Genomic DNA, 13,915 nt, shown 5'->3' on the forward strand with positions numbered 1-13,915 from the left:
CATTCATGTCACTGAGTAGTATCCATAGGGTTTGTAATCAATTTACTTAAAACATACCAAGATGTTGAATGTTTATTTTTTGTAATCAACTTTAATTAAATCATACCAATATGTTGAATATGTAATATTTACACCCATGCCTTTCTTCCCTAGAGGGATTTAAAAAATCCTTTAATATCAAGCTTTGTAACTCTTGTACCAAGAATGTGTTAAGTTCATGGTGTTTTTTAGTCAGAAGAAGTCCAGACATGCACAAAACAAGCATGAAAGTGTGACCCTTGTCTACCAGAGACCCTGGTCTAAAACCACCAGTACCAGGCAAATCCATTATAATCACACTTCTAATTTCACAGAGGAGCTCTCTGAGGTTCCACATCCATAATAGAAGATTTTGATACATTTGGGAGGCCAAGCTGGATATTTCACTTGCTTAAAATAATAAACCGTATATGTACGACACCTTGCGTTTAGTTTGGGCTCTCCCCAAGCAGAAACAAGATAAAGACTTGGATGGAAATTTATCTGGGTGAAGATTCCAGGAAGCGAAGTGGGGAGAAGGGAGAGTGGGACAGAGAGGAAGGAAAAGGCAGTAGAAGCATGCAATTTCACAATTGTTGCAATAGGGGCCAGATATTTGATTCTTCCGGGATCTCTGAGAACGGCCAATGTGAAAGATGCAACACAAGGCATTTATTTATCCACTAGTTCCTAACCCCATTCATTGAAGATTGCCCCGTGGAGCTATAGTTGCCCTCAGGTGTCCTTGCTGTTCTTGTGCACTGGCTTAGCAGGCTTCCTCAGCTTCAGAGAAAGTCCTAGAGTAGAGAACAGGAGTGGTCCATGGCCTGTACTTGAGGTGGAAAAAGTCTGAACCCACACAAAACTATCGACCTAGCACAGCTGTGGCTGCAATCAAGGTGGGCCAAGGGGACGTCATAGAAGTACCTGTTATAGACCGCACCTTACCCTGCTCAGAACCACTTGTCCTTGTATTAAGTTCATTGTCATTGTACCTTCACCATGGTGGCCAAAATCTTTAAAAAAAAAAAAAAAAAAAAAGCCTTTGTACAGGAGAGTTAGTACAAGCAGCAGCTCTGGTCCCTGCTGTGACAACTGGTCCTGAAGCCCCAACTCATACATTCGTCACCTCTCTGCTCCACCACCCTTTCTAGATCCCCTCATCCTAGGCCGGCGTCCGCTGGTCTGACTTATTTGCCTAGTGCTGGAACCAAACAGCACTGATTCATGGGCAGAAAGCAGAGATGGTGGATGAGCAGTCCAGAGAGACTAGACTGGCTCCATGAGGGAGTGGATTTAGAGGTAAGGGTGGGGAGCTAAAAATGGAATCTCAAAAGACACCTACATGTGGTTGGAGAGGATTCACCCCCTGGAGTCCCTAAAACAAAAACTGGGGGGAAATAGAGGCAGGGGAAGGGCACCATAAAATTAAAGTGCAGAAATGTCACAGAAGTTGCTAGAATAGTCTCCATCACATGATTCCCTTGTTCAAGACGTGGGTGTATTTCTTCACTGTTTATCACAGGCCGTAAAAGGAGTCTTGGCTACAGAGCGGCTGTAACTGCTAAACAAATGAATGTATCAATAGTAAATGGCAATTTACAATTCAAACCTTGAAACTCCTCTATAATGTGTTTTTTTTCTTTCTGTTTTCCTTAAGCAGCTAATAGTTGAATAATGACCCTCGGAAGCAATGGAATTGTAATTGGTGTTGGAGGTGGAGTTTGGTTCAAATCCCAGGATGACCAGATGCTAGACTGACCATGGCAGTGTCCAGTACACGTTCTTTTCCCTACCTGCTCCCTCCCTTTCCTGGGAATTCAAGTATAGTGGAGAACAAGGCTTTCTCCAGATGGTAGTTTTCCCCCCAAGGTGGTTTCCTTTTTAAATTACTATGTGCAAAGTATAGGGAGTTACTAGAGACCCAAGGATGAATTAAAGCAGGTTTTACTGTATAGGAATTTTGGAGTATGTTGGGGAGCCAGACAGAAATATAAATATCATGGGTAAGCATTGTATTTCCAAGAAATAATTATTTCTAAGGGGTGGGTAAGAATAGGGAGGTTTTAGGAAGAAAGTGGTACTTGAAATGGGCTTCGAAAGAGCAGAATTTCAGTGAAGGGCAAGGGTCTGTATGGTTGTGCTAACAGCCCCAGGATTAGTTTACAAAAAGTCTGGATTCTATGGAGGAGCACTGACAGCATCAGATTTATAACAATGTAACAACTCACTGTTATGCTCCTGGCTTTGGAAGCTTTTTTTCACCTGAGTAAGGAAATAAAATAAATGCACAGACACACACGAAGCAGGAGCCTTCAAAAAAGGAGAGATTACATCTTCTGCAGATTCTTCTGGCTACAACGTCTTCCTGTGGAATCCCAGGTAACAAGTGCTCTGAATCGCTCTTTAGAATTTGATCGATAGCAACAGCAGAGGGGGCAGCGTTCAAGAATGAAAAGAATATGATCAATGAGGACAGTAGTTAAGAGGTCCTGCATGATCTAGGTGCAATATCAAATTACATAGCTTCTATGTGCCCCAGTTAACCTTTAAATAAAAGGAGACTTAGGTAAAATAACTGTTAAGAATGACACTGGATGACGAATGCATGGCAAGCATAGCATCAAGTATCTGTGCCCTCAATTATATATTTAACAAATAAGTGGAAATGTATGTGCAGTAGTAAGTGTTTTCACCAGAGAGCACTCTCTGGCTGGCTGCAGACGATTAGCCACACCCTCCTAATCAGCGGTCCGCCTTCCTGGTTTCTGCGGAAAAAGCTGTTGAAAACTTCCTGCAACAAAGGCACGTGGTTTCACCCACTGTTACCCCTCCCCGGCACACCCAGCTCCCCCCGCCTCCCGCCCCCAACAATAAAATCATTGATCCTCAGCACCGCGACTCGCAGGGTGAGGGCTTTATTTTTAAATCCATTTGAAATGACCAATCAAAGGCGGCCACACGAATGCGCAAAAGCGGATTGGCTCACAGTTGCTGAAAGCAGCCACAATAGGTCTGGAAGCGATTTGGTCGACAAAACCGGCGAGTGGAAAAAGGGGTGGCAGCCCTGGACAATTTGGGTTGGAAAAGGAGCGCCAAGTCTCGGAAGCTGCACCAGAATCCGACCCTTTGAGGGGTGTGTTGCGCTTTCGGCTGGCAAGGTGAGCGTTCTGCGTGGGTCCTGGCTACTGCGGGGGGCGTGGGGGAGACGCTGGCTTTCTGCCCGAGGATACTGGCAGGGGATGCCTGTGGGATTGCTCTCCCTGGCCCTGAAGGTGCAGCGGCCCACCCACCCCACCTGACCCATCTGGGGCATCTGACCCTGGTAAAGAGGCGCTCCTACTAGTGTCCCGAGACCCTGCTCGGTCTTGAACTCTCACGTTGGGGATCAGTTTGTAAGGTAAAAGAATTGGAGATCAGCAGGTATTTCCCATAGGAACCAGTGGCTCATCTTTAATATATGGACGTAGGTCCTTTGTTGCTTGGAGGAGATGTAAGTTTGGGTTTTGGTCTGGGGGGCAACGGGTTGGTGTGCGTATTGTTCCAGGCGAGAGCATTTCTCTGTTGTCTTTCCCTTCATTAATTGGGACGCACCTGTGCGCCTGCCTCTGCTGTGCTATGAGGATGCAGGCGTAGGTGCCCCGAATCTTATCCTTGAGCTTGTTCTAGAGGAGCGGGCAGTTTTCATTGTCAGGCTCAGCGGCGGTGCTGTAGGCGGGAGCTGGGGATTCTGGCTGGAGAAGGGATATTCTGATGAAGGGAACGTGTAAAAACGGGCCTGCAGGGTGGGGGCCAGAGGAGTCACACGTCACACTAGCGCTTCCTCAGGCACTTTACGGGGTTGGTTGATTCGGAAACGAAGAGTGTCCTCCTTGTATCTGTGACAGAAGGAGCATTTCCTGGGAAGGAAGATAGTCCTGGAGATCCTCTTTGCAGGAACCTTGGACCTCCAGGGCTTTTCTTCGCCACGCCCCCACGCCCCGCCCCTTCCTTTGCCCCTTCCGTCTTACCTTTGAGGTTTATGTATGTTTTGGGTCTTTGTCCTCTGTGGCCCCATGCAGATTCTTGATGCCTTAATCAGTCTGCTGTGGTCAAAATTAGCTTGAGTCTAGTCGCAGCCTTAGCCGCTTCTGTCTAGCTGTATCTTCGAGTTTGAAATGGCAAAGCCATTTCACGCGTGCAACTTTCCAGTTGTCCTCGCCTATTTCCTAAGCCCACGTCCGTCAGCTTTCTAAAGGGCTCTTTGGAATATTTTGCTGGCTACGGCGTCGTGATGTAAGAATTTCGGTGCCTGGCAGAATTCCTGAGGCCCCTTACAGTGTGTGCCCCTGGGGTTTATACCATCATGCCGACGTCAGCAAGCTGCTGGGAGGTCGGAGTGGACAGAGCAGCCTCTGGGACAGCGAAAATAGCCTCTTGTTGGTGGGGAGGCTTGAGACACCGTTCAGGAGATTTTGGGGGAATTGGGAGTGGAGTTGGAGATGCTGTGTTCAAAGAACTGACATGTGGAAAAAATAAAATAAAATCAACCTGTCAGAGAAAACACAGCTTTCCAAAGCTTGATATCTAAATAGTTTTCCTAGACCTTTGCTTCTCTCTTGTAACTGTTGAAAATGTTTTTTTATCATTCTTAGTACTTTCACCTGCTATTCATTAGTTGTGCTGATTACAGAATGCATTGATAGAGTCGATTAAAAGACACCAGTAAAACGGCTGTGGACTGCATGGAGGGATTTCTTCCTCTTCCCCCATTGCCAAAATAAGTGGAAAATGGGTGCTATCTTTCACTTCAGTGCTCGAGGCTGGTGAATGATGAAGAGTTGCCAGGCTTTCCCAGCTGATTGAAATGTCTTCAGCTGTGACTGAGAAGGAGGTACGCCACTCGCCTCTTGGGACCACAGGCTGACGCAGAGATTTTAGAAAGTGTTCTGAGGCTTTGGGAAGTTGGCAGCGTGATTACACCCCCATCGTGAAAATGAGGAAACCAAGGCACAGAGCAGCTCAATGACATGCCCAAGGCCACACCTCTGAGAGGTTGCTGAGCTAGGATTTGAATCACTGCGGTTATGTGCCTATTTCCCATTCAAGGTCTGTGTGGAGTGTGACTTCACTGCATTTTGCAGTGATTTTAGTTCTCAGATGTCATCCAAGCTTTGTTCGTGCACGCATTAATTCAAAGAATGAGAAGAACTTGGAAGGCGAGAGCGTTCTTGGGTCATGAGAGACTGTGAGCAGGGGATGTGACCAGGTTGTGGATGTCCCAGAGGAAGGGGCTCAAAGAGGTGGTGGGAATGAAGGTCGTGAAGGGGGGAAGAAGAGTCTCTGCAAAATATCTTGTGTATTTTATTTGTTAATAGGACATATTTCACCCAAAAGCTTATGGCACAACGTTCATTTGTTTTTTAATGGAAGCAAACTGATCAGGAGACAGCAGGTAGCCCTGTAGGAAGTCAGAAAAGAGAAAGAGAACAACAGGAAGCAAGGGGATGCCATCCCAGCGTGTTCCGTACTTTTCAGTTGCAGTGAGTGGTAGCACCTTGGAGAGGCCGGGGAAGACAGATGCTCTCTATGCTTCGTTAAGGTTTGAAAGAAGGGGTTTTCAAATGTGATTTTAGACGTGGTTCTGTAGCCTCATTAGTCTCTGAGACTTTGAAGTGTCCTTGTACTCTGTTAAGACTAACGGTCTGGTTATTGTTTTCAGTTTCTTCACCAATCTTTGATCAATAAAAGAGCAAAATGAGCTGGGCAGTGGAAGAATGGAAAGAAGGCCTGCCCAGCAGAGCTCTTCAGAAAATTCAAGAGCTGGAAGGACAACTGGACAAGCTGAAGAAAGAAAAGCAACAAAGGCAGTTTCAGCTTGAAACTCTGGAGGCTGTAGTGCAGAAGGAAAAACAGAAGGTAGCCCTGAAACGCTGGGATTCACAACTGTCCACTCGTTCTCTGCCTGAATCACTTCACCTTGGCCTGTTCAACGGAGGGAAAAATGGTTTTGCTATATTTTGGTGGGAATGATCTCTCTCCTTTGTTGATTCTTTTTTTTTTTTTTTAAAGATTTTATTTATTTATTTTTAGACAGAGGGGAGGGGAAGAAGAAAGAGAGGGAGAGAAACATCGATATGAGAGATAAACATAGATTGGTTGTCTCTTGTATGTGCCCTGACGGGGGGCTGAACCCACAACCCAGGCATGTACCCTGATCAGGAATCAAACCCGCGACCTTTGCATTGCAGAAAAACACCCAACCAAGTGAGCCACACAGGTCAGGGCCTTTCTGAGACATTTTACTTTCAATTACCTGGTTTTCTTCATCCTCTGCCCTCCATTCTGCTCACCTGCTAACACTGTGGGGGCACAGTATAGAACACTTTATGATAAATGGCTGTCAGTTTTTGAGAGTAGACTTCTCACCTTGACATTCCCGGGCCTCATCTCTTCAGGAATAGTAAAGGAAAACTTCAACAGCACTTCTTTCTTACCTCTTTGTGTACCAGCAAAGTAGTGATGCAGTCACTGCTCTGAAATATCTTTGCTAGTGGGAGAATCTTTCAGTTCCTTACAGTTACTGGCTTCAGCAGTCCAACTTGAGAAGGACTAGCTAAGGGAAATAAGGGGGCTCATTTTTATTTTTATTTTAAGTTCTTGAAAGCATACGAAAGCCTCTCTTCATCGTGTGGGTACGTGTAGGCCTGAGCAAAGACAATAGAAGACATGACTTTGTAGACCTTTTCTCTCTAGAGACTTGAAAGCAAGGTCATAGAAGCCTCTGCGTTCCTCAAGCAGAGACATCGAGGTCATCACAGTCCCTGTCAGAAAGCCGGCCGTCCACGTTGGGCTCAGATTCACCAATAGCACCCGGTCACTTCACAAAGTAAGAGATCTCTTTCCTTTTGAACACTCCCCTCTAGGTTGAGAATGAAAAAGTGGAGGTGACAAACCTGAAGAGGGAGAATCAGAGCTTGCTGGAGGTATGTGAAAACCTGGAGAAGGCTAAGCAGAAGATTTCTCACGAACTTCAAGTCAAGGAGTCACAAGTGAATTTCCAAGAGGGACAACTGAGTTCAACCAAAAAACAAATAGAGAAACTGGAGCAGGAGCTTAAAAGGTAAGTTTCTGAATGGTGTTTATACAGATCTCTGTATATGTATTCATCAGACACGTTTATCTTTTCCTTTAACTGTGTACTTAATATACATTGTGATATTATTATTTCCTGTGGGAAAGAAAAATAATCTAAGGAAAATTGATTCTTATATACTTCAGTCCTATCATTGTATAACTCAGCACTATACAAATTCGTTAAATGGTTGCTCACTTCATTTGTTCATTCAGTCCATGTTCAGTTTCATGAACCAGACACTGTGTTGCTATGTGATAAAATAATAAATAGTCCCTAAACTGTCCTCAACCCAGTGGAGGTTGGAGACCAGGAAGGAATTTATAGTGGGACCAATCTATAGAGGTATAGGAGTTTTTGTTTTTGTCCTCAGTATTTGGGACGTAAATGCTGAAAAGGTGAATAGGAGAATGATTTAGGATTGGCTTTTGGCCAGGGTGATGGGGCAGGAGACAGGGAAAGGGTGAGGACATTGGGAAGAGAGCGGTTAGAGTCCGGGGCGGAGGGATCTAAGCTGGAAAGTTGAGAGGGAAGCAAAGTCGAGAAGAGGTTCCTCCTGAGATTTCCACCTGAGAGGGAGCTGAAGCGGTACATAGTCAACTTGCCAATTTCAGTGTCATGTTTAAGTATTAAGAAAAGTGCTTAATACTACTTTTCCATTTAAAAACTCCTAGAGGCATTATCAGAATAAATTTAGTGGGGCTTACACTGCTAGTTGATGAATAGTATCTTGTTCTGCTAGTGTAATTTTGTCAAAATAACAAGGAATGGTAGAAGCTAAAAGCAAAACAAACTTTAGGAAAGTGTTCCATTGTCCAGCCTGCAAGTGCCCACTCAGAAATTTAAAGAATACTTGAAATAACTGTAGAGTTACAGAAACACCTATAAGCATCTTATATAACCAAAGTACAATGACCGAGCCAGAAATAAGCACTGATTCAGTGTTGTTAACTACAGACATTATTAGGATTTGAATAGTTTTTCCTGTATTATCTTTTTTTCTGTTTCAGGATTTGATCCAGGATTCCACATTGCCTTTAGTTGATGTTTTATTAGGCTCAGAGATAGTTTTCTGATTTTGTTTCCAATCCACGTAGGGAGGTGGCTATCTGTAAATTGCATTTGAGAAATAAACATCTATCTCGTGGAGTTTTTTCTTGTTTGTTGCCTGCCGTGGCAAATTCCACGAGAGCAGGGATCTTGTCCGTCTTATTGGTGTGCGTATCCTCAGCAGCTGGCGATTGTAGGCCCTGCAGCTCTTGCGGAAGGAGTGAGTGAGGGACAGGCATTCCTTTGGAAGAGCGAGTGCTAGGGAAGGAGGGAGCTCACCTCCGTGTGCCGGGTAGTCATTTGAATGGAACGCATGTTTAGGCCGCAGGTTTTAGAAGCAGTGGTTTTAATAATTTAGACAGAGAGGTTTCTATTTTGAACATTTTAGTACAGGATACTTGTGTATGCGTTTGTATTTTTCACTGCAGAGTGCCGTATGTTAGCAATCCTTTGGTGGGTCTGCATTGCCCAGGGTTGTCCATGACACAGAGCACATGTGAAACGTTAGCGGTCTTATAATCGTTGTTTTCCATTGTTATTAGCTGTCACCGTTGTCATGGGGTTAGGAGAGCCGTGTAGCGCATTGAGTTTCAAATATTCTTAGTTTCTGTGATGTAGGGATATATGTTTATAAAAGTTTATAAGCTGTATAAACTTTACAGTATAACAACTATTAAGAGTATTGTTTTCTTCAGTATGAAAACTGTTAAAGGGTATAAATACTATATGAGAAAAAGTATTGGGTGTACTTTTGAAATTCTCACCGATCACCTCAAGTGCAGGGCAGGAACTTCTTTTCTTTTCTCCATCAGCGGCCCCTGATTACATTTCAGGAAGGTCTCAAGGAACTTTTGTTGAACCATTTGAAATATTGATTAAAAAACTGTTGCATTTTGGCAAACTCATGTAGTTAAACCTAGTAGAAAACATCTTATTTTAGTGCTTTTTTGGTGGTAGTGGTGTGTGTTGTTGTCCCTAAGAGAAAGGAGAAATAAATGTTGATAAGAAACAATAGCAGTATGTGCTTTTTAAAAAATATTTAAGATAAATGAACTTCTTTTAAAATGAAAGTATAGGGAAAGGGGATCTTAGAGGTAAATTTTGAGACGGAAAAGAAACACTGATTTTGCGAGGCTCTTGAAAATTCATCTGCAGAATCACCAGCCTTGTGACAGGTTTGGCAGCCTATAGACCTCCGCAGTCTGATGTAGTTGGTTCCAGGTGGCCGTTGAGCCCTTGAAATGCAGCTAGTGCCAAGTGAAATGTGCACCAAAGTGTGAAGAGTTAGTAAATACAGAGAGAGAAAACAAAAAGTTGTATTCCTCACACGCTGAAATGCCAGTATTCTGAAAACATTGATTTAAATATGAAGATGAAGATGGAATTCCCATATTTCTTGTTCCTTTTTTCATCGTAATTGAACATACTTCCTGGGCAGGGCTGCCACCTACGGTGAGCGTGGATGTGACAGATTGGTGTGCTGAGTGGTCATCATCAGCCCTGGCGTTGCTTCTTCCGAGATGAGGCAGGGGGAGCGAGGGCCCTCCGGCGCTGTGTTCACTGTGTTCACTGTGTGTCCAGTTCACTGTGTGCTTTGAGGGCCGCGTCCCCGGCCAAGGGAACGGTGCGCATCAGCCGTCCTTGTAGGGTCCTCATTGTATTTCTGTGCGAAGGTAAAATCAGGCGAAAGAGGCAAGAATTGAGTCTTCTTTTAGGCTGTTTGATTCTGAAAAAGGTGTTCAGAACTTAGATGGCAGGCGTAGTCTGTACTTATGTACACTGTATCATTTATTTCCCCCATTTCTTTGTAACTGTTTTCAGCCATGTATTCGTATGTGCCGTTAACTTGACTTTTACATGTTTAAATAATGCCATCAAATACAGGGTGCATGGATCACGTCTGTGCTTTGTCCTGAGTTAATAAGCTAAGTAATGCCATCCCGTGTTGCGATTTTCAGCCGATGCTTCAAGGTAGCAGTTTTTCCTTATGTTTCTGAGTTCTGGGTTCTTTTCTGTTCCTGTCTCTTTCTTTGGCGTAGAATATAAAATTTCCTTGGAAACTAGCCCCAACCTCCCTACTCTTTCTTGTGCTATTGAAGTCCTGAGAGATGTTCTTTGTAACCTTTGTGACGTTGTAAGCATTGGTTTGTTTACCGAATGAGACTAAGTTCCTTTGAAGACAGATCACTGAGTTATATATGTCTGTCCTATGTTTTTTGGATAAATGAAGTGGTAAGAATTTTCAGAGGGTGATTTTTATAAGCTTAATTCCTCTCTGGGAACAGTAGGGTGTTATCTTCCTGTGGCTTTTGCGTTGATTTGGCATCCTCCTGTGTCCTTTTCCTACAGATGTAAATCTGAACTTGAAAGAAGCCAGAAAGCTGCACAATCTGCACATGTCTCTGTGAATCCATGCAATACACCACAAAAATATTTTACAAGTCCAATAACACCAGTTCAGTGTTATACCGGTAAGGTGTTTTCCATTTCACAGAAATAGTACTTTTATGAAGATTTCAGTTCTGTGAAAGAAACGAATTAATAAAACTTTGAATCAATTTCTAATCTAGGCACTTAAAAAATGCAACTACTTGCTATAACATAAACATTTGTGCATCTGTTAAACTATATTGAGCCATCAGGTTAGTTTCTATAGTGTTCACTTAATTATTATCTTATTTATCATTTAGAGATTCCACCAAGTTGTTAGCAGTAGTCATAGTGAAGCTTTAAAAACTTAGCTTATGTCTTAGGAAAATGCATCCCCTCATTAAAGTGTCTCATATCCACGTTCAGGGACCTTGATGCCTTCGGTGTCTTCACTCTTGCCAGCCCTTTCTAAATGTCTGCGGAAACACGTTCAAATGCGCAGACTCACTGGGCAGCTTGTACTTTTCCCTTTATGCCTCTGTGGTGTGTTTCAGAAATCATTCCATTTCAGACTATCGAAACCACCTGTGCTTCTATGGATTTTGATATTGGAATGATTTGATCACTATCGGTTGCCTTAACTAAAATGTTCTTCCTGGTGTACTAAGAGACTGATTTCTGAACTCCCTATTATAATTCTTGATCTGTGACTTCCTTCACAAAGTCAGTGATCAAAGTAAAACTGTATCTCCTTGTCTGTGTTTAGGTTCCAAATATGAAGATCTAAAAGAAAAATATAATAAAGAAGTTGAAGAACGCAAAAGATTAGAGGCAGAGGTGAAAGCCTTGCAGGCAAAAGTAAGTTAATTATGGGCCTTATAGCAGCGTGCAGTTGAGAAAGTGCTTTTCTATAGGCTAGAAGAGGGCTCCAGGGAATTGTGCTTCCCGTAGAACTGGTGCATTTTTCTTACGCTGAGAATATGAAGTTCCTCGCTCCCTGCTTCCCTTGATGGGTTGCCCTCCCATATACACCACGACCGGGGATGGAACCCGCAACCCAGGTATGTGCCCTGCCCGGAAACTGACCCCGCAACCTTTTGGCGAACGGACGACGCTCCAACGCAGTGAGCCACCTGGCCAGGGCAGCGATGATAGTTTGTAAGTTTAGAAATAGGTAAAGAGTGAATGAAAGAGAATGGGGAGATTACTGTCTCCCTCAGTGTTCATCGAATTCCATGGAAACGGCAGCCAGCCCTCGATGTGCCTGTTAAGATCCGAGGAGAAGGAACAGGGGTGGAGAGGGTGGGCACGGACGCCTTCCTGACACTGGCTGTGGCGCCTGGAGGAACCTGCTCCGTGTGCCGTGTTCCTGAGGGATTGTGGGGATGGCCGCCGTGGGCGCGGGACGTGAGTGTCCGATCCTGAAAGGTTCATTTCCGAGGAGGGTGTTTTCAGTCATCTCCCCAGTTGTATGAAGTCAGTTGCTGACAGGGGTTCTGAAGTCCATTTGGATGCGTTCCCATGGGCAGAGAGAGGTGGGTAAAGACATTTGCTTCGGGTCGACAAAATACACCCAATGCGTGTTTGAGAAACCTCTCCTTCTGGCTGAGGGACTGACTCTGAAAATGCCTGGTGCCTGTGGTATTTTCCTTTCCTTTTTTGCTCACATGATACTATTTGTTAAAAAAAGAAAAGTCCATGTGGGCACATTGCCGGTGTATTTCCGCACAAGAAGAAGTTGGTAAGATGGCAGAGTTTCACAAACAGCGGGAGGCCGAGTCTCTAAGGAGATACCTTAAATGTGGAGGCCCAAAAGCCCGTATCAGAGATGTAACCATTTTCATTCCTTTTGTGCTTTTCACCGCCGTTGGGGACGCCCCGGGGTTTTCTTAGATGACAAAGGCATTGCCTCTCCAGATGAGCGGAAATGAATGAATAATTCTGTAGCTCATCCTGGAAACGTCTTGTGCTTTGCTGTCCACTCCGGTCATGTGCACCAGTCCTGCCCCTGACATTGGCTTCCAGGGTCACGGAGTGGCGGCACGTGAGTGCGTGGGCATTGCACCCGTCCCCGTGGCGGGAAAAGCGCTTCAGCGAAGAGTGCAGCGGAGCGTCTCCAGCCCTGGCTTTGCTTGTCAGAATGGAGGTGGGAAGAAAAAAAGAAGGGTTCAAGGCATTCGAAAAATCCCCAAGTGTCTATTCCAGAACATAAAGTACCTTCTAGGACGTTTGGTGTGGGGGGCGTGGTATGGTGAAAAGTAAAATTATTGGAAGAGTTTTTTAGGGTAATATTGAAAAGTTTGTCTTAAAGATTTCATGTGTTAGTTTGAGAGAGAGGGTAATGGAGGGAAAAAGAGGAGAAAAACCTAGATGTGTGAGACATGTAGTGATAAGTTGGTTGCCTCTCGCATCCTACACCCCAGGCACATGCCCTGACTGGGAATCAAACAACTGACCTTTCAGTTCTGAGGCTGGCACTCAGTCCACTGAGCCACACCAGCCAGGGCTCATACTCAATGTTGATTCTCTTTGTACAATGCTATGGAGGGAGGAGGGACTGGTGGTGACAAAACGCAGGCCAAGGAAAATGAAATGTCATTATTCCAAGGGCACTGCCGTGTTTAATGGAGTACTTGAGGGATGTGGCGGGAATAGCCGAACGGAGCTACCATGGAATAGCTTGGGCCTCAGCAGCACTGGCTCAACCCTTCACCACTGAAGTGTGACCATAAGAAAGTGTTCCCGGGTTTTGGGACTGAGGAGTTCCTGTGGCTTGGGGACCGTCCTTTCCCGGGACCCAGTGGCAATGCTAACCTGTTGGCATGGCTTTCTGTTCTCCGTGAAAAGAGTCTTGAATACGATGATTTCTAAGAGCTTCTGTCTTTACAGAAAGCAAACCAGGTCATTCCAGAGAAGATCATGAATCACCGGGACATCGCCCGACAGCAGGCCTCATCGTCTGTGTTCTCATGGCAACAAGAGAAAACTCCAAGTCGTCTTTCTTCCAGTGCTCTCCCGAGTCTTATGGGGAGAAGTTTCTCCGCCTGTCACACTCCTGGGGAAGAGGTAGCGACTGCTAGCAGATCAGCTTTGCAGGCGGGGCAGAGGGATGCTGATAGCAGCTGCTGCAATCATTCTAGGTGTTCTCCTCTTTCAGGTCAACTAAAAGCCCAGAATCAAGGTACTTTTTTGAGCTAAATCAAATGTACATTTTCCTGAGATAATTTGTGAGGCAATTCCAGGCATTTTGAGTCCTCGAACGTGCTCATGGGTTTGGGTAGCCGCCCCTGTGGTCAGCATCCCAGGCTGGTGATGTGGAAATGCTGTCTCTTTGATGATGAGAAAAGGTGTGCCAGGTTTGGA

General features: G+C 44.7%; 1 protein-coding gene across 1 annotated transcript in view; it reads left to right on the top strand.

The window, feature by feature from the left end:
* The first annotated feature begins 5,754 nt into the window (after positions 1-5,754).
* CENPF (centromere protein F) overlaps positions 5,755-13,915 on the top strand; it is a 45,087-nt gene continuing 36,926 nt past the window's right edge. Inside the window, exons 1-5 of the mRNA XM_054587512.1 lie at positions 5,755-5,916; positions 6,924-7,120; positions 10,532-10,653; positions 11,319-11,410; positions 13,442-13,733. Of these exons, the coding sequence (XP_054443487.1) occupies positions 5,755-5,916; positions 6,924-7,120; positions 10,532-10,653; positions 11,319-11,410; positions 13,442-13,733 (865 nt within the window). The remainder of the gene's footprint in view (positions 5,917-6,923; positions 7,121-10,531; positions 10,654-11,318; positions 11,411-13,441; positions 13,734-13,915) is intronic.

This window comes from Pteronotus mesoamericanus, unplaced genomic scaffold (assembly GCF_021234165.1).
Source record: "Pteronotus mesoamericanus isolate MK-2021 breed Mesoamerican mustached bat unplaced genomic scaffold, CSHL_Meso_final scaffold_1186, whole genome shotgun sequence".
NCBI lineage: Eukaryota > Metazoa > Chordata > Mammalia > Chiroptera > Mormoopidae > Pteronotus > Pteronotus mesoamericanus.